Raw genomic sequence first — 24241 nt, 5'->3', positions numbered from 1 at the left:
TCACCAAGGCTGGATGTCACCAGTGCTGGATGTCACCAAATCTGGGTGTCACCAAGGCTGGGTGTCACCAGGGCTGGATGTCACCAGGGCTGGGTGTCACCAAGGCTGGATGTCACCAGGGCTGGGTGTCACCAGGGCTGGATGTCACCAAATCTGGGTGGAACCAGGGCTGGATGTCACCAAGGATGGATAACACCAGTGCTGGGTGCCACCAGGGCTGGGTGTCACCAAGGCTGGATGTCACCAGTGCTGGATGTCACCAAATCTGGGTGTCACCCAATCTGGATGTCACCAGGGCTGGGTGTCACCAAGGCCGGGTGTCACCAGGGCTGGGTGTCACCAAATCTGGGTGTCACCAAGGCTGGGTGTCACCAAGGCTGTCTCACACCCATCCTGCTCCCCAGCCATGCTCTGTTTCAGTGCAGCAAACAGAAACAAAACTCAGCCTGGTTGGGGTTTGTGTTCTCTCCCTCCTTCAGTTCTGTTTTTCCCAGTTCCCTCCCTGCACCTGCCGTTTCCTGTGTTGTTCCTTTTACCATTCCTTGTGCACACTCCTGGATCCTGACCTGCTCTCCCTCACTCTCCCTGAAGCTTTCATGGATGAATTGAAGTCTGGCTGTGTCTGCTCCTCAGCCCTCTCCTGAGCAGGGAGGTGAAGAGCTGCAAAGAATGAGAGATGTTGGCTTCAAAAAAAACCTTCCCATGTTTTCAGATCTGAGTATGAACCTTGCTTTTCATCCCCATCCCCTCTGCCCTCTGGGGGCAGCTTGAATTCCCAGTGCTGAGGGACTGAGTGAAAATGCATGGAACTGGCTTTGTCTGACTCCAAACCAAGAGATCAGGTCCTAAGAGAAGATGATAAATCCATGGAATTTGCCTGAAATCAGCTGAAATTGCTGATTTTCCGGGTATGGGTGGATCCTGAGGCAGCTTTGCCTCAGGTCCTTCCTTGCTAACAACTCTCTTTGGGACCTGGGGGTGTTGTCACCTTCCTGCCTCACTAACCCACGACTTTTCTGACTTTTCCTGCCATCCTCATGCTCTCTGCAAGGCCAGAGGCTCTCCTGGGGTGGTGAAGGTGAGGAGGGACAACCCAGGAGGAGCTGAGGCTCCTGAGGGTTCTGGGAGTGAAAACAGCCCCCAGGAGCAGAGAGAGAGCTCAGCACAGGGAGCTCTGCCAGGAGCCACAGCCTGTGTCCATCCCTGAGCCTGCCTGTGTGGAATGGGCTGGCTGGGGCATCACACAGCTCTGAATTCCTCAGGGATGCATTTCCCAGTCCCCCAGGATCAGATTGTGCCAAACCATCCCCATGTGTGGGATGAGAGGAGGAGCAGATCCTGCTGTCACACAGCCTGAAGCCCCACGACAGCATTCTCCTGTCTGACATCCCTGACACATTTCTGACAAAGGAATCCATGGTTTGGGTCTGTTTGAAAAATCAGTTCAGCACTGGACAGTCCTTGGAGAAATTCCACCAAAATATCAGGCGAGCCAGCACTTCCAGGAGGAGACAAAATCCATCTGGACTCAGTGACTGTGCAGGAGTGGTGAGCAAGGGAAAGCTCTGCAGGTGCCGCTGGTTTCCAGCACAGAGGAAGGGGTTGCCTGATGTCCCCTGCCCTCCTCTGATGTCCCCTGATGTCCCCTGCCCTCCTCTGATGTCTCCTTCCCTCCCCTGATGTCCACTGATGTCCCTTGCCCTCCTCTGCCCTTCCCTGCTGTCCCCTGCCCTCTTCTGCTGTCCCCTTCCCTCTCCTGATGTCCCCTGCTGTCCCCTGCTGTCCCCTGCTGTCCCCTGCTGTCCCCTGCCCTCCCCTGCTGTCCCCTGCTGTCCCCTGTCCTCCCCTGCCCTCCCCTGCCCTCCCCTGCTGTCCCCTGCTGTCCCCTGTCCTCCCCTGCCCTCCCCTGCTGTCCCCTGCTGTCCCCTGCCCTCCCCTGCCCTCCCCTGCCCTCCCCTGCCCTCCCCTGCCCTCCCCTGCCCTCCCCTGCCCTCCCCTGCTGTCCCCTGCCCTCCCCTGCTGTCCATCTCTGGCAGCTGCTCCAGAGGACAGCAGGATCTGGAGAGCCAAGTCCTGGCCTGCACCTCACGTTATCCATCAAGAAGAGAAAGCAGATGCAGTTTGCTCTGCTCTCCTCCATCACACAGCAAGAGTTTCATGGAAGAGCCTCTCCTCTCCTTTCTGGAGGAGCAGGGATGCAGCTCTGGGCACGGCTCTGGGCTCTGGTTTAACTGGTGCAGAGAGCACTGTGCCTTCAGCTGAGTTATTTCACAGCCTGATTATCCTTCCCTGAGGGAAAAGAAAAAAACCCTGGTTCTACTCCAAACTGTGGACTCTTGCTTTACCATTTTTTTATTTTTTTTTCATTTTTTTTTACAGAAGATAAAAGAGCCTTCATGTACAGAAAGCTTCCCCCGGGCAGCCTCCTCCCAGCCCTCCCTTTTTCCAGGGAAAAAGTCGGAGCCTCTTTAGTCTCACTCCACGGGCAGAGGTTCTCCAGACCTTGAACTCCTTCCAAATTTCGAGGAGGTATTTTTCAAAGTCTGAGGAAGACACCATAGGAATCAAAAGATATGAGCTGTGCTCCCACTGGGCCATTTTTTTCCCCTTTTGATTTCCTTTGGCTTCTCTGATTTCTGTCCTGGGAGTGGAGCTCCCTGGGGCAGGGCTGTTCCCTGGAGGAGGGACCATGCAGGGCCTCCCCCTCTGGAGCCCCAGTTCATTAACGAGGCTGTTGATAAAACACTTCCAAAGAGGAATAAATTAAACCAATTTAAGGTTAAGCAGGGCTGATTCTTTTGCCCAAGTGCAAGCCATGAAGGTCAATAAAACTGGATGTGTATAAAGCCAAAGGAGGGGGAGGAAAAGGAGATTCCACTTTGGTGCCTTGGGAAAAGTCCATTTCAGAGCCTTGTCTGTGTAAAACAAGCTGGGGTTTCTTCTTCGAGGTCTGAACCAAACTGAAATCACCCTCCATGGGTGCAGCAACTTTCCAAGTGGAGTTGAGCTGCTTTGTGGAACATTTTTGAGTGAAAGAGCTCTCATTGCTGGGTTTTGCCTCTCTCTAATCTATTTTAAGCCCTTGGAGCTGCACCAAGCCCGTGCTGCCTGTGCTCGTGGCCCAGGGCTGATGAGGAGCTGCTCAGGTAGCTTTGGAAGGTGCTTTAAACAGTGCAATATCCACAGAGCCACGTGGAACTCACTCCTCCTCCTCATCCCTCTGAATCTGGGGATTTTTTTTTGCCCCGCTGTGATTCCTGCCAGGGGGAAGGTGATGCCCGTGGCAATCAAACACCTCCTGAGGTGCCAGGGGAGGAGGTGTTCAAACCCTGGAGCTCCACTGCTGCTTTTGGCCTCGTTGTGCTGCTCTCAATAAAGTCAAGAGGAGTTTAATGCTTTTATTAAAAGTCCTCAGCTTTTATGGGCTCTAAAGCACCGACTTTAAAGGCAGGTGCTGAGGGAAGTATCTCAGCAGGGATGTCTGTGGGACAGTCAGACATTCCAGCTTCCCCACAGCTGCTCCCTGGGCTGCCTTTTCCAAGCTCACCTGAAAAGTGTGGAAAGATTCCCTGTCTGGAGCTGCTAAAACCCTCCTAGGAGGACTGGGACAACTTTCCCTTAAATATTTGCTGGTGGAAACACGCAGAAAGCTTTTTCCAGTTTGTTGTCAGCTTTTTGTCCCCACAGAAGCTCAGTCACAAGGCTGCAAATTTCCTGGTTCCTGCTGAATTCTGTGATCCCAGAAATCGGAAAGCATCAGCTCATCCCTACACTGATCCCATGTCCTGCTCCACTTCCAAGGGCTCCAGGTAAAGAAATGCTGGAACAATCGAGAGGGGGAAATCCTCTGGGGCCTCTGCTAATTATGCACAAGGAATTTCTGTTGTGTTATTAAAGAATCACCAAGAGATGATCTCTGGAGCAGGGGGGGTGATGCTTTTCACTTCCAGCACCACACACGAAAATATTCCATCGTATTTTTGATGGAAGGACCCGGGGTTTGGAAAGGATTCAGGGGCTGAGAGAGAAATGAGGGCAAGAATCTGCCAGTGTGGGGTGGGCACTGCCTGCAGCCCCTGCTGGGGCACCTGCAGGTGAGGCTGCTCTGGGACAAAAGGATTCTCTCAGCCTCTGGCTGCCTGGAATTGCTTTGGAGCTGAGCCTGGCAGAGGATGGAGCCCCCCCGATTTGGGGTCGGTGTTTTTTGGGGATCAGGTCCCTGCGCACCCCTCCCTGCCCCGAGGGATCCCCAGAGATCCGGGGTTAGGGATGGGAATTAAGGATGGGGTTAGGGATGGGAATTAAGGACGAGAATTAAGGATGGGGTTAAGGATGGTTTTAACCCCTTGCTCCCCGCGGGGTCCCCGCAGCCTCACCGCGCTCCTGCTGCTGCCTTTCCCCCTCTCCCTTTGCCGTGTTTAGTTAAATTTCCCCCGCCTTACTTGATGTCACATCCTGTTCCACAGCCATCCCCTGCTAGTAGCCAGCCCTACCAATTCCTTTCTTTTTCTTTTTTTTTTTTTTTTTTTTTTTTTTTTAAATCCCTGTCCTCTCCCCATCACCCCCCTTTTCCAGGCAAACTTTTGGCAATAGCAGAGATAATCACTGCGTGCTCCGCTGAATTTCTCTTCGCAAATGTCTTTGGAGCAGGGGAGCCATTAAAAAAAAAAAAAAAAAAAAAAATTAAATAAATTACCAGACAGCCAGCACCGAGAGCAGAGGAGAGAAACTGGGATCCCAATAAATATGCAAAGTGAAGGCTCTGCTGAGCAGATTTCTGGCATCGCTTCCCGAGGGTGCTGAGAGCCACCCGCAAAATCAGGCTGGTTTTTGCTTTTTTGTTTGGTTTTGGTTTTGGTTTGGTTTTTTTTTTTTTTTAAACCGCGTTTTGTTGTCCATATATTTTTTTTTAATTTTTTTTATATATCTATAAATTAAAATATTAATAAGAATAAAGGAGTGAGGAGGCAGCGAGGCTCGGGGACGGCGCAGGGAGGCTCGCCCGGAGGTGATCTGTATGCGAGGTGCCTAGAACGGGGTGCGAGAGATGCAACCGGCAAGCAAGCTGCTGACCCTCTGCTTCCTCATCCTGATGGGCACAGAACTCACCCAAGTAGGTCCATCTCTTCCTTTCCCCACTCCCCCTCCTCCTCTTCCCTTTCTCCCCAACGCCATTTTCTGCTAAACCTCGAGAGCACCGAAGAAATCCGCCGGGAGCTGCCGCACCTGCCGAGCCTCCCCTTCCCCCGGGCATCACCTGCGCCCGGCCCGGGGGGCTGGGGTGGGCTGGGGGGCACCGAGCGGGGCTGGGGGACCCCCGCCCCACCAGCGGGGTTTGTCCCGTGGGGAGGGGTCGGGGACACCGCCCCGGCAGCGCCTGCGGGGCTGGGGAGGGAGCGGGGGGGCTGCGGGACCCCCGTGCGGGGCTCGGCCGGGCTGGGAGCTGCTGGCCCGGGTGGCCCCGGGGAGCAGGTGGCTGTGCTGTCCCTCCTTGTGTGGGGGTAGCTGTGCTGGTTTTAGGTGACATTTAAATGTCCCTTGATGTTTCCATCTGTGACAGCCTGGTGAGGGATAGGAGCAGCTTATCCCCCTCTCTCCACTCCACCTGCTTCATTTTTTTTTTTTTTTTTTTGCCTGGATTTTATCTATCCCCCTCTCTCCACTCCACCTGCTTTTATTTTTATATATTTTTTTTGCCTGGATTTTCATGCTTTTCTTTCCTGTCCCGGCCCCTGGGCTGAGTGAGTCGTGGGGCTGTGGGGGGAGGAAAGGAGGCACCCAAAAGCCATCTCTTTTAAGTGGAATTAAAACTCCATTTGACTTCTTGAGGCTGACTGGGGGAGAGGCAGGCAGGGTGATTGTCTTTTGCGTTTTTTTCACCAGTCGCTGAGGAAAGGAAGAAAAAAGTAATTGCAAGAGGATGCTCTAGATTGTGGGGTTAATTGTGGTGCTGCCTGGAAGCACAAAAAATAAAAAAGGAAAGAAAAGAAAAAGCAGCTATAAATAGGAGAGGAATGGAGGCTTCTTAGTGTAGGAGCAATTAGCAGCTGGGCTCTCATCCTGGATGCTTTATGGAGATTATTTTTCCCTTTCTCCCAGTGACAAAGCTCTCCCTGTCACTGCCCTACTGCTGAAGTTTGAGCCGCTGGAGCCTTTTGGCTTTGCACCCTGCGAGGGTTCGTGCTGCCCCCAGCCAGGAGAGCACGGAGCAGCCTGAACCGCACGGAGCTGTCCGGGGAAAGGCCGAGGAGCCCGGAGCGCAGGGAGGGGAGGCGGGGGATGCGGGGATGAGGATGAGGATGAGGAGCGGTGGGAGGAAGCAGGGCTGTGAGGAGAAGCCCATTGTGTGTGAGGATGTGAGGCCGTGCGCATGCGCCGCGCTGGACAAAGAGCCAGGACCACCAGCACACGGTCCTGGCCACCGGGGCACGGCTACTGCTGGCCACACTGCCGGGGCTGGCAGGGGTGTCGCTTGCCTCAGGGCCCCTCCAGCTTGCCCAGGGGTCACAGCCACAGCCTGGGCCCCTGGCTGCTGTCACCCCCTGCTCGGCCTTGTCAGCGGCGCTCTGCTCCGGGGGCTTTTTCCAAGGAAAAACCAAGGGAAAGCCAAGGCTGCCGCCCTGCCCGGCTGCTTCCTCCTCTCCTGCCTTCCTGTGCAGCACCTCAACTTCGGCAGCAACTTTAAAGCGGGGTGTGCAGGGGGAGCCCGGCCCGCCCTGGGCTGGGGCAGAGCGCCGTGCCCTGACGGTGGCAGGAGGTCTGAGCCCCTGCTAAAGCCTGGCTTAGCTGGGCCGCCCTGCTGGGGCTGGGTTCAGCTCTGCAGTGCCCAGCTGGGCGGGTGGCCGTGCCCTGCCAGGCCGTGTGGAGCTGCCCTGGCACTGCAGAGCCCTCCGGAGCTCCAGCGCCTCATTCCCATGGCACAGCTGCCAGATGCAATCCCCAAACCCGCCCCTCAGCCCGGGCACCGCCCAGCTCTGCCTCGGCCCTGCTCAGTTCCGTGCCAGCCTCGCGTGTGGGTGCCTGGGGAGCCCCTCCCGTGCCCTGCACACACCCAGGGCAGGAGCTGGGGCGCTGAGGCCGCTGCTCTCGGCAGCTCTCCCTGCAGAAGGTGCTGCTGTCCCCTCGTGTCCCTCGCTGCAGTGACAGGCCAGCTCGCAGGGAAGGGACAAACGGGGGAGATGTGGCTCCTGAGGGGCTGGAGGGGCGAGCAGGGGCCTGGCCTTGCCCTGGGGTGCTGCTGCCGTGGGTGTGGGTGCTGCAGCAGCCTCGGGGGTCCCCCGGGTGGGAGGAAGATGCTGGGGGGCTCAGGGGGGTGATGCTGAGGGCTGCACCCCTGCTTTGAGGTGTGTGGAGTTTCACCTGGGTGAGACGAGGGGGGAGCTGCCCCTAAATCCCCCCAGTTCTCTGTCCTGTCCCTCCATCCCCCACGGGCAGGGCTGAGGGGGTGGCAGGGACCCACAGCGAGACCTGCACGAGGCTGTGGGATTTCTTCTCTCTGAGCTCCTTTGTGACCTCTCTAGGGGCTGGAATCAGGCCCTGAAATGCCCGGTTTGGGCTGGGTGCCAGGGCTGGGCTGGGGGTGCTGCATGGGGCTGAGGTGCTCCGGGCACGCTGGGGTGCAGCCCCTGGCTCTGGCCGGGCACACAGCCCTGGGCAGGGCCTTCCTGGGCCAAATGTGGGGCTCCCTGTCCCTGTCCTCTGCTTGGGGACACCCAGGGCTGCTCTCCTGGTGTCCATGGAGGAGCAGAGCCAGCTTCTGCTCTCCAGGGATTTGCCCGGAGGGCAGAGCTTGGGGCTGCTGTGGGACAGGCAGGACAGAGCAGAGGGGGGCTGGGATGCCAGCTGCTGTCTGTCTGCATGTCTGACCTGTCCTTTTGTCCTTTTGCTGGGATATTTCAGTGAAAACCTCCTGGTTTTCCCCAAAGTTTCCTCAGGAGCAGCGCGGTGCTCCCACATCCACCGCCCCAGTAATCATGGGACCCACACAGGAGGCAACACCTTCCTGCAGCAGGCAGATAGGAAACGTTTAGGGCTTCTGCAAGAGGGGGAAAAAAACCCTAAAAATATGAATTCTTTTCATTTACCATTGATTTTCCTAAAAGAACCTCAAGGGCTGTTTGCAGGGGAAGGGAGAGCCCTGCCAGGGCTCAGCAATGCCCAGCCCAGCTCCCTTCTGCCCATGGAGAACTTCCCAGTGGCCAGTTTGGTGCCCAGGCTCTTCCTCCCCCTGCCACGTGGAAAGGGCTAGGATTAAACTGCAGATCTGCAGCCTGGAACAGGAGGCAGCTGTCTCATAAACCAATTTGTGTCTCGTCTCGCTAACTTCAGCCCGAACCAATAAAAAAGAGAGGTAATTTCCAGCCCTGGGTTGTATTTATTGCTCGAGTTATCAGTCCTTGTAATCAGTATTAGCATCATACGTAATACAAAACTAATTACTATCAGAGGGAATTAAACACAGAAGGGCTGGCAGTGGGGAAAGCTCCTTCTGGAGCTGTCAGGGGGAAGTGTTGCCTTTGCTGTGGTGGAGCAGAACAAAAGGGAACAAGGCTGGGACACCACAGGAGCGCCCAACTGGGATTTGTGGCTTTTTGGGAATACCTGAGAGGATGGGCCAGGCAGGCAGGGGAAGGTGGACTTGAAGAAACAGACACAGAGATGTGCCTTGGCACCAGCAAACCCCAAATGTGGGGGAAGAGCAGCTGGAAATCCTGATTTTGCTGCTTTTGTAGACTGTAGCTGTTGGTTGTTACTGCTGTCCTGGAGCTGAGCCCTGCTCCCAGCCTCCAGACTGACTTTAGTTGTTCTGACCCCTTTTCCCTGCTCAGGGACCCTCAGGGACCCCTTTTCCCTGCTCAAGAACCCCTTTTCCCTGCTCAGGGCCCAGTCCTGTTCCCAGCCCACCCTCCCCTTGCTGGAAGGATAACAGGGGGACAATATCAGGGTTCAGCCCAGGGCCAGGAGCAGAGAGCTGTGTTTGTTAGAAAGCAGCACCCAGAGCAATTCCTCCCTGGGAAGTCACTCTGGGAATGGAGGTGAGTGCCTGACCCAATGAAATGTGCCCCAAAAATCCTCCTGCCCAGACACAGCATCCAAAACCAGGAACCTGGGGAATCTGGGCTGGTTTTTAGGGGCTCTGCTCTGCCCCAGAGGCTCTGACAGGTCTTGGCACCTGCTGGGAGATCCTGGGCTTAATGACAAGAGCAGCTTTAGCTAAACACAGATTGAGACACGTGAAGCCCTGTGAAGGGGATGTTTCCTTCCAGAGTTCTTTCTCCCAAAGGAGAGGAGAGGTTTTGAAGTGCTTTTCATGCAGGAGAAGGGAGTGTCCAGAGCTGTTTGGGGCAGCCCAAAATGTGGCTGTCCCTGTAGTCAGCCACTATTTCCACATGGAGCTTTACCAGGAGCTGGCAGGGATCCCATCATTGTGGTCACTCTTTGAGGTCTTAAATTGCCACTTTCTTTCCTTCCTTCACTTTTATTTGCTCTCCATTCCTCCCTTCCCATGATGAGGGGAAAACTTGCTCTGTGATGTGACAGCATCTATCTCCTGGACTGGGGCTTGTGCAAGTGGTGGTAGCAAAAAAGTGACAAAAACCAGGCAAAAACCTGGGGAAATCTGGAATTGTGACCCAAAAACGAGGGGAAACTTGGTGCCATTTCCACTGTGGCAGCTGTGACCTGCTGAGGGCCAGGGGCAAAGGCAGCAGAAGGTTGTGCAGAGGGGATGGGTACAAAGGGTTTGTTTGAACCAGGACAGGCTGCAGGGATTTTGGATGCTCAGAATGAGGAATGCAAGGGAAAGGGTGAAGGTTTATTGAGAGAGGGGTGAGAAACCTCCCCCTTCTGCCCAGAGCACCGTCCAGGCCTCTCCCTCTGTGGCTCTGAGTGCTGGGCAGGAAGAAAGAGGGCACAGAGTGGGCTCAGAGCTCTGGGCTGGGCTGGCATCCCTGTGTGCCCAGCCTTGAGCATCACTCAGCAGCCACAGGAGCCGTGTGGTGCCAGGGGGCACAGCCCCTCAGCCTGGATTTTGGGGATTTTTGGGGTTCTCTCCTCCCCACAGCTCTCCTGTCCCTGTGCAGCCACAGCCCTTGGGGCAGGGGTGCATCAATCCAGGAGGGATGGGAAGAGTCGCTGGAGGCAGCAGAGCCTCCAAAGGGGCGGTTCAGAGCCCCTGCAGCAGCTGCAGGAGGGAGGAAAAATCTCAGTCTAAGCTTTTGTGGAGGATCCCCGAAATTCCACAGCCAGGTCCATCCAGAGAGGACAGACCCCGAAGTGTCCATCCCATCCCACAGATCTCCAGGACAGAGAGGAGGAGCTGGAAGGATTTGGGCCATCCCACACCCCCCAGGGCACCCTTCGAGTGCCCGGCCGAATTCCCGAGCCCTGTGCCAGGAGCTGCCAGCCCTGGGAAGGGCTCTGGGCTCATGGCACAGGCAGCTCAGCTGGCATCATCCCCCTGGGGTGTCACCCGAGGTGTCCCCAACGCTCCCAGCGAGGTTTGGGGCTATAAAATCCAGGCGGGTGTGTTCTACAGCAGCTCCCAGCGTGCGGTGAGCAGGAATTCTCTGTTTGGGGGTCCCTGGACATCATCCCCAGCAAAAATTGGGAACAAGAGGAATTTGGGCACCTCTTCTCTGAGCCAGCCAGGAGAGGGAGACAGTGACCGCCGTGTCCCACCCGCTGCCGCCCGGGAATTGTCCCCGTTCGCACACCCTGACCCTCGCAGGGCTCCTTCAGAGCCTCGCTCTGCGCTTTCCCTTCCCGGCAGAGGAATTTTCCACCCAGCAGCTATTTTGGAAGCCCCTGTTCTCTGCTTTTATCTCGCGTTCCTGCTCTTTCTCTGCTCGGAATGCATGAATGCAAAAAGAAAAAAAAAAAAAAAAGAAGAAGATCTTTTGTTCCTCGAGCAGTTCTTTGCCTGCTGTTTGCTGGCTGCTGCCAGCAGGAGAGGGATGGAGGGGACAGCCCTGGAACCCCTTTTTTTGGGCACCCCCGCTCTAGTGGGAGGGGACACAGGTGCGTGGGGACAACAAAAACACGGACAGCAGAAGGGTTTTCTTGTGCAGAAACCCCAGAGTGACCAGGAGAAAGGCGAGCTCCATCAGCTCAGGGATTCCTGCAGATGTGGCGATGCAAAAGTTGCTTTTTAAGGAGCAGCTGTGCTCTGGAAAGCCCCATCAGGGAATGCCACCAGGTCAGACAGGGCCACCTCAGTTTCTTCTTTACTGGTTTCATGCAGGTTTCTGTGTTGTGCTCCAGCATGAGGAAAGGCAGGTCTCCCACATGAAATCCATTGGATTTTTGTCAGTTTATTAATTTTTTTGGTCAGTTTAATTTTTTTTAAATTGCTTGTTAAAAGCTCGAGCTTTTAAAACCAGGCAGGTGATGAGGGTGAGGCAGAGTTTCTGTGCTTGCACATCACCTGGGTCAGCACCAGGTGACAAAAGTCATTGTCCTGCTCAATGCACCTCATCACACAGCAGCAACCACCAGCTCCTCCCCGTGCACAGCCCTGCATCCCTGGAAAAGGGAAGCAGCAGCTCCTGGGAGCCTCTTTTCCCATCAGATCCGTGCTTTGGGGCACTTGGGGTGGGTTCAGCTTCCATGGTCATGCCCTGGGGAAGGGTTGTGACCCTTCCTGCTCCTGGCAGGTTATTGGTGAATTAAGAAATTTCTGAAAAGATCTGGAAGAACATTTTGATGTCCCTTCCTTAACTCCCTTAATCTTGCTAGCAACAGAAAAAAAACCCAGTTCCCCCCAAAGTGCTGCTTTTGATTCTTTCTTAAACACTGAAAAGGAGAGAGAGAGAGGGAGAAAAAGGAAAGGAAAGGAAAGGAAAGGAAAGGAAAGGAAAGGAAAGGAAAGGAAAGGAAAGGAAAGGAAAGGAAAGGAAAGGAAAGGAAAGGAAAGGAAGGAAAGGAAAGGAAAGGAAAGGAAAGGAAAGGAAAGGAAAGGAAAGGAAAGGAAAGGAAAGGAAAGGAAAGGAAAGGAAAGGAAGGAAAGGAAAGGAAAGGAAAGGAAAGGAAAGGAAAGGAAAGGGAAAGGGAAAGGGAAAGGTTTCTCTTTCCCTCCCATTATCACAGGTACAGCTCCTCTTTCAACTGACATGAAGGGGTTTTCTCCAGGGAAACGGGGCAGTTCTGCCTCCCTCCCCTTGCACAAACCCTGGGAATACATTCCCAGAACTGGCCCCCCTTAGCAGGGACCCGTGGCTGCTGCTCCTGTCTGTGCTCTGCTGGCCCTGTGTGAAGGAGCTTTAATCATGGCATGGCATGGAAAGGGAATGGGAATGAAATCACCTCCGTGCACTGCTGGGAAATGAGGTTTTAGCCCAGGTGGGATCCAGGGCAAAGCACAGGAGTGATTTTTATCCCACAGAATCCAGAAGAAGGCACGGAGAGATTCTTACCCCTTTTAAATACTGAAGTATGCACAGGACTGATTCCTGTGTGTGTGTCTGGAGCAGACAAACATGAGGGATAAACTTCACAAGGCAAACTCTGTTCCCAAATGAGCATTGGGATGATTTCAGTGCAGCACTCGGGTGTTTGATATGATGGGAAACCAGAAAAGCAATCGAGGCCTGGGCTGCCACAGTGCTGAGCACAGCAGAAGCACCTGGGAGAGCAGGGAGCTGAGATTGCTCCTGAAAGGTGGAAGCTATCCGAGGTTTTTCTGCCTGAGGAAGCTGTTCCTGCCCCCCCAGCCTGGAGCAGCTGATCCCTGCATGCCCAGCAGCAGTTTTGCCATGGAAGGGATGTGGATTCCTGGGAGAAGTCTGATTCCATGGAGGGGAGGCAGTTGCTGTATTCCCAAAGCAGGACAGTGTGGGATTCAGAGGGCAGCAGGTTCCTGATTCCAGCAGCTGGCTCACCTGGACTGGAGCTGGGCAGGGGGGCACGGATGGAGGTGCTGGGGAGCAAGGGAAGGGATTTCAGCAGCTGCAGCCTGACACAAACCAGCTGCCAGTGCCCTGCTGTGCCCGGGTTTGTCACAGGGACAGGATCCAACCTGGCAGCAGCGCTCCTGCTCAAACTTATCTCCATTTCTCCACCTGGTGGAAGTGCTAAATGTGATTTATTTCAGGTCTCCCTGCAGGAACAGCTCCACTGGGCTGTCCTGGTCCTGCTCCCTCTGCCCAGCCTGGCTGTGCTGGGATGATCCCACACCAAGGGCCCCATCCCCAGTGAGGGACAAGGTCCTGGTGAGGTGGGACAGGTCAGCTCAACAGGGATTGCACTTCAGGGCTTCCTGCTTCCCTGCTGGGATGTGCTCTGCACATCACCTGCATGTCAGCAGGCACTGGTGGGTCAAGGTTTTGGGGCAACAAAACCCACACCCCAAAATTCCAGGCCATTGGAGCAGCAGCTCCGGAGGGCTCAGGTTTGGGGCTGGGCTGATCAGACTGCAGGGGGAATGTGGTGGCTCCCAGGGCCAGGCCATGGAACAGTCGAGGTTCTCCTGCACCCATGTCAAGGCTGGGCTGTGCCACAGAGCAGGGGACGTCACTGCTGTCCTCTGGAGAGGGACAGAGGATTCATTTCTGTGTGGCTTTGCACAGGGAGTTCCAAGGTTCTCTTGGGGAAGGATGCTCAGGAACTGGGGAGTTCTGCTGGTTGGAGATTTTGCCTCTGAAGTCACCAGGACAAATGGCTCCGGGACACCTGAGTAGTGACCAAGCCCAGGTGACATTCCAGGCTGGCCAGACAGGCTGAGTGCCCTTTGCAAACCTCAGCAGGGAATTCCTGTGCTGGGAATGAGGCAGGAAGGGCTGGCAGGGAGGTTTGGATTATCCTTCCTGCTGAGGAGGTGCTGTCCTGGCAGGACGTGGCGAGGTGACATTCGGGGCTGTGGGGGATGCTCTGACAGCTCCCTTGGGCACCACAGGGGACCCGCAGGGGTCTCCCAGCCCGCGGGTCTGTGCGGGAGGGGTGCGGCCTTTGCGGGTCCACTGCGGGGAACTGCTCCGGCTCCCCTCGGTCCTGACACGGCTGCTCTGTCCCCGCTGTGTCCCCGCTCTGTCCCCGCTCTGTCCCCGCTCTGTCCCCGCTCTGTCCCCGCGGCCACCGAGCGGCCCCGACCCGCAGCGCCGCCCGCAGCCGCCAGAGGGCGGCACAGCGCCGCAGCGGGGGAGCCGCGACCCCCAAAATCCCCTCCACCTCCTCCCCAAAATCCCCTCCACCTCCTCCCCAAAATCCCCTCCATCTCCTCCCCAAAATCCCCTCCATCTCCTCCCCAAAATCCCCTCCATCTCCTCCCCAAAATCCCCTCCACCTCCTCCCCAAAATCCCCTCCACCTCCTCCCCAAAATCCCCTCCATCTCCTCCCCAAATCCCCTCCACCTCCCCCCCAAAATCCCCTCCACCTCCTCCCCAAAATCCCCTCCATCTCCCCCCAAAATCCCCTCCACCTCCTCCCCAAAATCCCCTCCACCTCCTCCCCAAAATCCCCTCCACCTCCTCCCCAAAATCCCCTCCACCTCCTCCCCAAAGTCCCGACCCCCAAAAATCCCCTCCACCTCCTCCCCAAAATCCCCTCCACCTCCTCCCCAAAATCCCCTCCACCTCCTCCCCAAAATCCCTTCTACCTCCTCCCCAAAATCCCCTCCACCTCCCTAAACCTCATTCTACCTTCTCCCCAAGCCCCTTCCACCTCCTCCCCAATTTTCCTGCTCTCCTCGTTCCTCTCGCCCACCCAATTTATCTCCTCTCTTTTTCTCCCCGAACCTTTCTCTCCCTTTCCCACACCTGTTTGCCTCTGCTCAGTCTCTTCCCCTCTCCCCAATTCTTTCCTTTCTCCCCAAACCTTTTCTCCCTAATTCTTTTACCTCTCCCCAAACGTCTTCTGCAGAAACCTTTTCTCCCCAATTCCTCTCCCTACATCTTTTCTCCCCAAATCTTTTTTTCTCTCCTTCCCTTCACTTCCCTGTCCCCAAATCTTTCCTCCCCATAATTTTTCATCTCTTATTCCCTTCGCTTCTCCTTCCCCAGGTCTTTTATCCCCAGATCTTTTATCGTCAAATCTTTTCTCCTCTTCTTCCCTTTGGTCTCTTTTCCCCAAATATTTTCTCCCCAGATATTTTTTTCTCTCTTTCCTTCCACTTCCCTGTCCCCAAATCTTTTCTCCCCATAATTTTTCTTCTCTTATTCCCTTCGTTCCTCCTTCCCCAGATCTTTTATCCCCAGATCTTTCATCTCCAAATCTTTCCTCCGCAAATCTTTTCTCCCCATATCCCTTCCTCCTTCCATCACTCCACCCCCTTTCCCCCAAACCTCTCCTCCCACTCTCTTCTCCCCAAACCTTTTCTCCCCTCCCTCCCCGCGCTCCCCCATCCCCAAACCTCCCTCCCCGCTCTCCGCTGTCCCCTCCCTCTCCCTCTCTCGCCCACCGCAGTGTCCCCGGCTGGTTGGGCGCTCCCGCCCCTCCCGGTGCCGGTCCCGCCTCCTGCAGCCGCTCGCTCCGGCTGGGGCGCGCCCGGCGGCGGCGGCGGGCGCAGGGACCAGCCCCGCTCGGCTCCGGCTGCGGGCACAGCGGGCACAGCGGGCACAGCGGGCACAGCGGGGCGGCAGAGGAGGAGGAGGAGGAGGAGGACGATGGGCCGGCGGCGAGCGGCGGCGGCGGCCGGGCGGCTGGCGCAGCCCGAACCCAGCGGCATGGAGCCCGGCGCCGGTGCAGAATGAAGGGTGCCTGCCGCCCCCCCCGCAGACATGTCTGTGCCTTTACTCAAGATTGGAGTCGTCCTCAGCACCATGGCCATGATCACCAACTGGATGTCGCAGACGCTGCCCTCCCTCGTGGGGCTCAACACCACCAAACTCACGGCGGCCACGGGCGGCACCTTGGACCGCAGCACGGGAGTAAGTGCGGGGGGCGGCGGGCTCGGGGAGGGCTGCCCGGAGCATCCCCGCATCCCGGAGCGTCCCCGCATCCCGGAGCGTCCCCGCATCCCGGAGCATCCCCGCATCCCGGAGCGTCCCCGCATCCCGGAGCGTCCCCGCATCCCGGAGCGTCCCCGCATTCCGGAGCATCCCCGCATTCCGGAGCGTCCCAGCCTCCCGGAGCACCCCTGCGGCTGCTCCCCGCTCCCCGCCCGGGTGTCTCCCGGGTTGTCGCATCTCTCCCTGCCCAGGTGTCCCCGTGGCCGGCAGGGTGCCCCTGCAGGAGCCGCAGCGCCCCGGGGAGGGGCAGGATCGCCGCCCCTCGGGGACATCGCGGCCAAGCGTCCCCGCGGCGGTGCAGGAGCGGGGATGGGGGTAACGGTGCAGGGAGCATCTCTCCCTCTGCCCTCCTCTCCTCTAGTTCAGCCATCCCTCGTTCATGGCTGGGGGCGACCCGGGTCGCCTTCCCCATGGTCCCTGCGGCCAAAGCGGTGCAAAGTTTCCCTCGCCGCCGCTGCGGACACCGCCGGGAGAGCGGCTGCGAGTCCCGGGAGGCTCCTGCGCTCCCTCCCTGCCCCGTCCGTCCTCGGGAGGATGGAGATGCAGCCGGGCAGAAATTGCCGTGTGGGGCTGGACCTCCCCTGTCCCTGCTCTGCTGGAGGGCTGGGGCTGTGCCTGAGCTTCCCACTTTGGGAATAGCTGGGAAAATCATTCCGGTCTGTCTGTCTGTCTGTCTGTCTGCCCTGAGCAGGGAAAATCGGGCACCTTTCTCCTGCAGGCTGCACGCTCTTACCTTCTGACGGAGCTCCGCCAGTGCAGCTCTGCTGTTCCCAGAGTGTTCCGTGTAGTGCTTGTGCTGCTGAGTCAATGAAGCTGGGATTTTTATTTATTTTTTTTCCACCTTGTCAGGGTTTATGAGATCCATTTATTTATTTTTTTTCCCCCCGGTTGTTTTAGCCAGGGAATCCAATTGTGCGTCTGCCTGGGCATGTCTGCCAACGTGGGCATTTGCAAGGTGATTTGTTCTGTAGTGAAACGGTGCAGAGAGCGTTTTGGGGACACGGTGGCACCTTCAAAGTGCTCCGAGGCTGGGCTGGGATTGAGTAATGGCTCATGCCGTGAGATCAAAGGAAAATTAAGACCAGAGATGTTTGGAGAGCACGAGGGGAGTGCTCTGGGTTTGGGGCTGGGCTCCCTTCCCTGGCGTGTCCTGGAAGCTCAGAGGACTGCATCCCATCCATCCCTGCTGGAATTCTGCGCAGGGCTCGGGGCTCTCCCTGCCTGGGATGGAGGGCAGAGGTGTCTGGGGGAGCTCCTCACCCCCGGGGACCCCGGCAGAGCAAAGGGGCAAACGCAGCTCTCGGTGTCGGTGCGCTGAGCAGAGCTGATGATCCCCGGGGGCTCTGCAGAGCAGGGAGCAGTGCTCAGCCTCAGCAGGGCTCTGTGCCCTCCCTGGGGGCTCGGGCACGTCCCTGTCCCGGCACTAAGGACAAGCCAAGAGCTCTGTCCCCACAGCAGGGCAGGGGTCCCCACCCCGCTGTGCTCAGCGCTGGCCAGCACCGGAATTCTCACTGTCGGTGCCTTTCCGTGTGTCCACGCTTTCCCACTGCCGTTGCCTTCGTGTTTTCAGCTCTTGCTCTCCTTTTCAGACCCTTCTTTGATTCGTCCCCAATCCATATTTTTGCATTCCAAGTGAATTTTGCCAGCTGGGCCCTCAGAGGAGCCTCCACTCTGCCACGTCCATCCTGCTTCCTGCACTCCTTCACCTCCCACAGCCCTGCCAGGCCTCCCCTGCTTAATTAACCCATCTTTCCCTGTGTTAATTAGGTGTTGCCTACCAACCCAGAGGAAAGCTGGCAGGTCTACAGCTCTGCCCAGGACAGCGAGGGACGTTGTATATGCACAGTGGTGGCACCTCAGCAGACGATGTGCTCGCGTGATGCCAGGACAAAGCAGCTGAGACAACTCCTAGAAAAGGTAAAGCTTGGCTCCTTCTGGCAAAACTGGTTTGGTTTGGTGGGGTAAAAACCTGAGCTGAGCCTTGGTTTCCAGGGAAGACCCCCCTGGGATGGCTTTTCCATGCTGTAGTTGTCCCTGTGTGTGTTGTGGGGAATAATCAGCTGCAGGCAGGAGGAGAAATCTCTTTAGTGTTTGCTGGGAGGAAAGCCTGGCCTAAGGTCAAGGGAAAACTGCTGAGATCAAAGCACCAATATTGAACCATATCTCTAAAAAAACAAAATAAAAAAATAGAAAAAATAGAAAAAAATTCCCCTTTTTTCATTCCTTTGGCACAAGCAGTTTCAAAGCAGACTCAGCAACAGGAGAGGAGAGAGAATTAAAAGCCCAAAGCCAAGCTTTCCTAGGCAGGGTGGTATTAAAAAGGTCAAGTAAAACCTCACAAGCTGTCGCCAGCAGGTAGCACAGAGATGACACTTGGTGGTTTTCTTCCTATCGTTGACATCCTCTTGATTAGTTTTTAATAGTCTGCTGTCCAAAAAGATCAAAGAATCTCATTAGGGAAACATCCCCAATAACAAGAGATTTTCCAGATAATAGATTTCAGTGAAGAAATGCTGTTTCATGTGAAATTGTGCTCTTCCCTTGCAAATATGAGCTGGCTCCTGTGCTGGATATATAATTAAACCCCATCCCCTAATGCTATATTGGCCTGTGCCGTGCATGACAAAAGAATTTTCATCCTGCTGCTTTGGGGGAAGCTGCTGTATTAATTCCCTCTAACAATATTAAACCTCCACTTAACTGATTTCCCCATGTGCTGAGGACAATAAAGCCAGCCAGGAAACATTCAGCCCTAAAACAATTCTTTGGGTTGTCAGAGGCTGCTAAAAATTCTCCCAACTCAAGCTTTTCTTCCTCGCAGCAATAACGCCCTGGGTGCATTTGCTCCTGAGAGGCAGCAGGATTTATGAACAGCTCAGAGGGGTTCCCAGAACTCTTCATCCTCTAAACAATCAGGATTTGACCCAATGCCCTCCACTGATGGGCAGGAGTTGGGAATGGGAGACCTGGGATAACATCAGGAGGGTGGAAGTGCTCAGTGGGGTTGTTGGTTTTTTTTTAATGCAGCTCTCTGGCTGCCAATGGATCAGGAGTGAGGGAGGAGCAGGATTTCTGGGCATGTGTTGTGGGATATGTTACCTGCCTGCTAATCTGGCTGCATCTCACTCCCACGCTAACCTATATGAAAAACCCCAAAATAAGGAATAGGCTCTTAGTGCCAGACATCTGATCTTGATAGAGGCTGAACTGATAATCCCTGGAGGTGAAAACAACTGCAGAGCAGAGCTTCCAGCTTCCCAGGAAGGATTTCAGTCCTGAAATCCTGAAATTCCCTCAGCTGGCATTATAACCCTGGCTTTGTGATGGGGAAAAACTGCAGCTCCTGGTTTCTCCCTGGCAGCAGAGGAAGCAGCACAGTGTGTCAAGGAGGTAATTGTGCTTGGATTTTCCAAGGTGCAGACATGGAATTCACCTATGGAAATGATGAGGTGTTGCAAGGGATCAGCTGTATTTGTGTGAACACAAATTACAGCATCTTCAGGGGAAATCTCCCTGCAGAATCTTCCGGAATTTTGGGGTTCAGATCTGCCACCCATCCATGGGGATGAGGATCTGTGTAGGAACTGCAGTTCTTGTGGCTGGAAATGAGTGCTGGGCATGCTGGCAGGTTAAAGAGGGGAGGGGAGGGAGGGCAGGCAGGGCTGCTCAGGCTGCACAGAGTGTTCAGCCCATGGTTTGACACTCGAGGTGTCTGAGCTCATCCTTGGCTGGGGTACCCAGAGTCCTTCCAGCCTTACGTGTGGCAGGTGCCGAGTCCAGACCTTGGACTGCGCCCAAACCAAGGCACCACCTCAGTCCTGCTCATCATCAGATTATGTTTGATCTCCAAACAGAATTTTATTTATTTATTTGTTTGTTCTGGCCCTGTTATCGGGGACAACTTCCTCCTCTGATGGTGAAAGCGTTTCTGGTTCCCTGCCAATCCTTGCTCTCGGCCAGCGCTGATTTCCAGATTTAACAGTTCTTTTTGCTCCTCTGCTGGTCAGTCCCAGGTGTGTACAGGGGCTCAGTGACACCTCAGCCATCACTCTGCCTTCTGCAGACCTTGTAGGGTGAACTTTTTATATCCTGGACCATCAGCTGAGTCCATTTCTCTGCTTATTTTGGTCTTGAAAATCTCCCTCAAGATTCCTCTAGCTGTTGCTCCACCAGTCTGTGCAGCTCCCCAGGTTCAGCCCAGGTTCATCCCAGCTGAAACCCCAAAGCTGAGCTCAGACGAGCCCTTTTGGAGCTGGCAGGAAAGGCTGATCCACAGGGAAGCTTGAGCAGGGTTTAAATCATGGATTTGACCTTATAAACATCACTGAGGTCATCAGGCCAATATTGACTCCCTGATACTCTGGCTTAATTGTGAATCAGCTCGTCAAACAGGATGACAAGAGCAGCACTGGAAGCTTCATTTGTATTAATTTCCTATTTCAACTGCTAAAAATAACTCTTTTCCCCCAGACAGCCACAGGTATCTGTCTCACATTATCTTGGTGAAAATGAGGTTTCAGGCTGAGAGAGGAGGCAAAAAGCATTTTCAGGCAATGTTTGAGGACTGCAGCTGATGGATGGAGCTGAGGGAATTTAAGAGGCACTGTCCTTGGGCCTGAGTTCATTAGAGCACTTCTGTACATGCTTCAGCCTGAGCTCCAACAGGCTCATTGAAACCTAATCATGTGCCAAAGCACTTTGCTGGATCAAGGGCATAATATGCTAATGAAGGAAAACAAGCAGATCCTCAGCACACGGGGCTGTCAGGAATCTCAGACTCATTCCCTACAAATCTGGCCCGGATCTTGCCTGATGGAAAACAACACAGGCAACAAATACCCACTCTGGGCTTGTAAAATCCACCCCAGAATAGCACAGCAGTTAATTTTAGGCATCTCTGTGCAGAGGCACGTGAGGAGGTTATTTTCCTCTGCTTCAGGGAGGAGCAGAAACATTCCAGAGGTGTCTGAGGGCAGCAGCCTGAGCGAGGTGCTCTGTGTCTCTCCCTTCCCACCCCCTCAGAAAGAGCTCCCCAAAATTTTACTCAGCAGACTCAGATATTGGTTTGTCATTACAGGAATCCTCTCCTCTGATTATTTGCAGCTGGGGTTAGGCACTAGTGGAATAAATGGGATTAATTTTGCATGAGCTCTACAAGTCATCCCTCTCTCCGCTCCTTGGAACAATTCTGCTGCTTGACTGGAAGGATAGGCTGGATAACTGGAATGAAAGTAGCTTGGCAGCCCAGTCATGCTTGTCTAAGGCTTCACTTCTCCTGCCTCAGGGCACAGAGAGGTCTTCAAACTCCTCCACATCCAGCCCAGGTGAATTAACACCCACTGAGAGCTCACATTCCCTGCGGGAGGCACAGCTTGATGGGAGCTGACCAGGTTCAGGCTGAGCTCAGGTTTGCTCTTTTCTCCTCCAAACCTTGTTCTGCACTTCCCTGCTCCTCACACCTCCCTGAGCAGGTCCTGGGAGGGGGTCAGGGTGATGCTGGTTCATCTCTGAGGCTCGGAGGCTGCAAATAACTTCACCTTTGCTGAGGAGCACTCTGGCCCCCGGAGCAGCTGTACAGAACACTCCAAAGCCTGCTGGCCTTTGCCACACAGCTCATCCATACATTTTTAATAGCTCCCTGCAATAGTTTTGGTGTCATCCTGCATGAGCAGAGGGCACTGTGATGGTTTTTCCAAGCCGGAGCTCCCACGGTTGGCATTTGCGGGTGTCCTGCCGTGCCCTCGCTCTGCCGCTCTCAGTGCCAGCCCCGATCCTCCACAGTGGCATTTGCCAGAGGAAATGTGGGATTTGCACCACTCCTTCCTTCCCCATGCCAGCCTTGGCTGCGGCGAGGACGCGGGCAGGAGAGGATGTGGCACGCGGGGCGCGGATCTGCGGGGACGGGGCTGGCTTTGGCTCAGCCACCCACAGCTGAGCAGGCTGGAAGCCTTCCTCTTCTTCCCCTTCCCCTTCCCCTTCCCCTTCCCCTTCCCCTTCCCCTTCCCCTTCCCCTTCCCCTTCCCCTTCCCCTTCCCCTTCCCCTTCCCCTTCCCCTTCCCCTCTTCCCCTTCCCCTCTTCATCTTCCCCTTCCCCTCTTCCCCTTCCCCTTCCCCTCTTCCTCTTCCCCTCTTCGTCTTCCCCTTCCCCTCTTCATCTTCCCCTTCCCCTCTTCCCCTTCCCCTTCCCCTCTTCCCCTTCCCCTCTTCATTTTCCCCTTCCCCTCTTCCCCTTCCCCTTCCCCTCTTCCCCTTCCCCTCTTCGTCTTCCCCTTCCCCTCTTCCCCTTCCCCCCTTCCCCTTCCCCTTCCTCTTCCTCTTCCCCTCCCCGGCCCTGACACAGCAGCAGCAGCAGCAGCAGCAGGCTGGATTCCTGATTCACTTTGCCCACGGACGTCACGGTGGCGGTGGCACTGCTGGGGTGACGTGGTGGTGGCGGGAGCGGCGCCCGTGGGCTGAGCCCCGTCACGTCCCCACCGTGGGACAAACGCGTCCGGCCCCGCCGCTGAGCCCTTAAATCTGGCTCGGTGCTAAATAGGAGCTGACGTCAGAGCTCCGTTCCCCCTCTCCCAGCCTGGAACACAGGAGGGAATATCTCAATAAATCAGATGGCAGCCAACCTTCAAAATCAGGTCAGCCTCGCTGGCGTTTCCCTCCCCTCCTCACACCTTCAGCTCGTTTTCTCACTGTGAGCCCAGCCAAGCTCCTTGCATCATTCCCTGGCGAGGCCAGATGGGCTCCGAGCGGGAATGCGGCACCGCTCGGCTCCGGAAGCTGAACCTCCCGAGCGGGAGGGCTCCGGGGAGGTACCAACCATCCCCCGGTGCTTCCCGGCTGCAGGATGCTCTCCCTGCCGCTGGATCTGTTGTGGGAGATGCTGCCTGAGCAGGCTGGGTGGATAATGAAGTTCTGCTGGTGGGGAGGGAGGTTTGTGCTCACGAGGAGATGGAAATGTGCACCTGGGCAGAAGCTTTTCCTCCCAGCCAGGTGTGCTGCTGTCAGCTCTGAGCTCTCCTCGTGCCTGTCAGAGAGGCCAGCCTGAGTGACACCTTTAACCTCAGCTACGCCCCTCATTTCCACGCTGGATTGCTGAAATCTTCTCTGCAGCGCAGCAGGAAAACAAAAATCGTTTATAAAACCGGTTTTGCTGTGTTTTAGAGTGCGGGGTCATAATCTGGGAGCTGCTGTTGATGAAACAGTAAATAATGCATGGGCTGATTGCCCTTTAGCTGTGCTGAGTGTGTGGAAAAGGTCAGCCTTGGGATGCAAGGTGGGCTGCCTCACTGCTGGCAGCACCTTCTTAATGAGTCCCTTCTCGTTTGACAGGTGCAAAACATGTCCCAGTCGATAGAGGTGTTGGACAGGAGGACTCAGAGAGACCTACAGTACGTGGAGAAGATGGAAAACCAGATGAGGGGACTGGAATCCAAATTTAAGCAAGTGGAAGAAAGCCACAAGCAGCACCTGGCAAGGCAGTTTAAGGTAGGTTTGATTTCCAAACTGCTCCGGGAGCTGTGGCCAGGGAGCTGTCGGGATGGGCACGGAATTGTGGCCCTGCTTCCCATCAGGGGACCAGCTGTGGGCTCCCTCCTGTCCAAAGCACAGCCAGAGCCAGGTTGTGGCCTCACATCCTCAGCCCTGCATCTTGTTATAGGGCAAAAGCACAAATCTCCGTGTTCCCACACCCAGCCGGGTGCCCTAAATAGGGCAGTGCAGGGTGGTTCCATCGGGGGGTCTGCAGGGAGACACCTGAGCTCTGGGTGAGCTCTGGGTGAGCTCTGGGTGAGCTCTGGGTGAGCTCTGGGTGAGCTCTGGGAGAGCTCTGGGTGAAGTGGGATCCCCTCTGTGGCCAGGCAGCTTCTCCATGCCATGCCCAGCACCCATTTCTTGGGAAAACCCAGGAACTGCAGCCCATGGCAAACCACAGTGGGCAGTCACCAAACCACATCTCCCCATGAGAAAGGAGTTCATCAATCAAACATCACCCCCTCCAAAAAAAAACCAAAAAAATACAATTATAACAGCTGTCCTCAGGCTGGCAAACTGCACAACTCCAGGATTTTGTCCAGTTTTGGGTGTTGGCAGCAGAGGCAGCACCCTCTGATGGGTTCTGTGTGGGGTCCTGGTGCTGGGCAGAGGGGCAGTGGAGCTGCAGCCTCTGGAATGCAGCTGGCACCAGGAGCAGTGGCCAAACCCTCAGGAAGTTGCTTGAGGATGAATGAAATTGCCAAAAGAGATGTTCTGAGCAACACTGGAATCTTAAATTTTAGCACTGCTGTGGGTTAATAGATATAAAAAAATC

General features: G+C 55.6%; 1 protein-coding gene across 2 annotated transcripts in view; it reads left to right on the top strand.

Annotated features, from left to right (window-relative positions):
- The first annotated feature begins 4444 nt into the window (after positions 1-4444).
- Positions 4445-24241, top strand: part of OLFM1 (olfactomedin 1) — a 32577-nt gene continuing 12780 nt past the window's right edge. The window contains exons 1-3 of one of the 2 annotated variants that reach the window (XM_058853886.1): positions 4445-5113; positions 17710-17859; positions 23266-23421. In XM_058853886.1, the coding sequence (XP_058709869.1) occupies positions 5048-5113; positions 17710-17859; positions 23266-23421 (372 nt within the window). In that variant the 5' untranslated portion in view covers positions 4445-5047. Of the gene's footprint in view, positions 5114-15395; positions 15862-17709; positions 17860-23265; positions 23422-24241 lie in introns of those variants that run through there. The other variant, XM_058853885.1, reaches the window with a different exon arrangement.

The sequence above is a fragment of the Poecile atricapillus genome, chromosome 20 (genome assembly GCF_030490865.1).
Source record: "Poecile atricapillus isolate bPoeAtr1 chromosome 20, bPoeAtr1.hap1, whole genome shotgun sequence".
NCBI classification, from domain to species: Eukaryota; Metazoa; Chordata; class Aves; order Passeriformes; family Paridae; genus Poecile; species Poecile atricapillus.
This window is presented reverse-complemented; position numbering and strand designations above follow the sequence as displayed.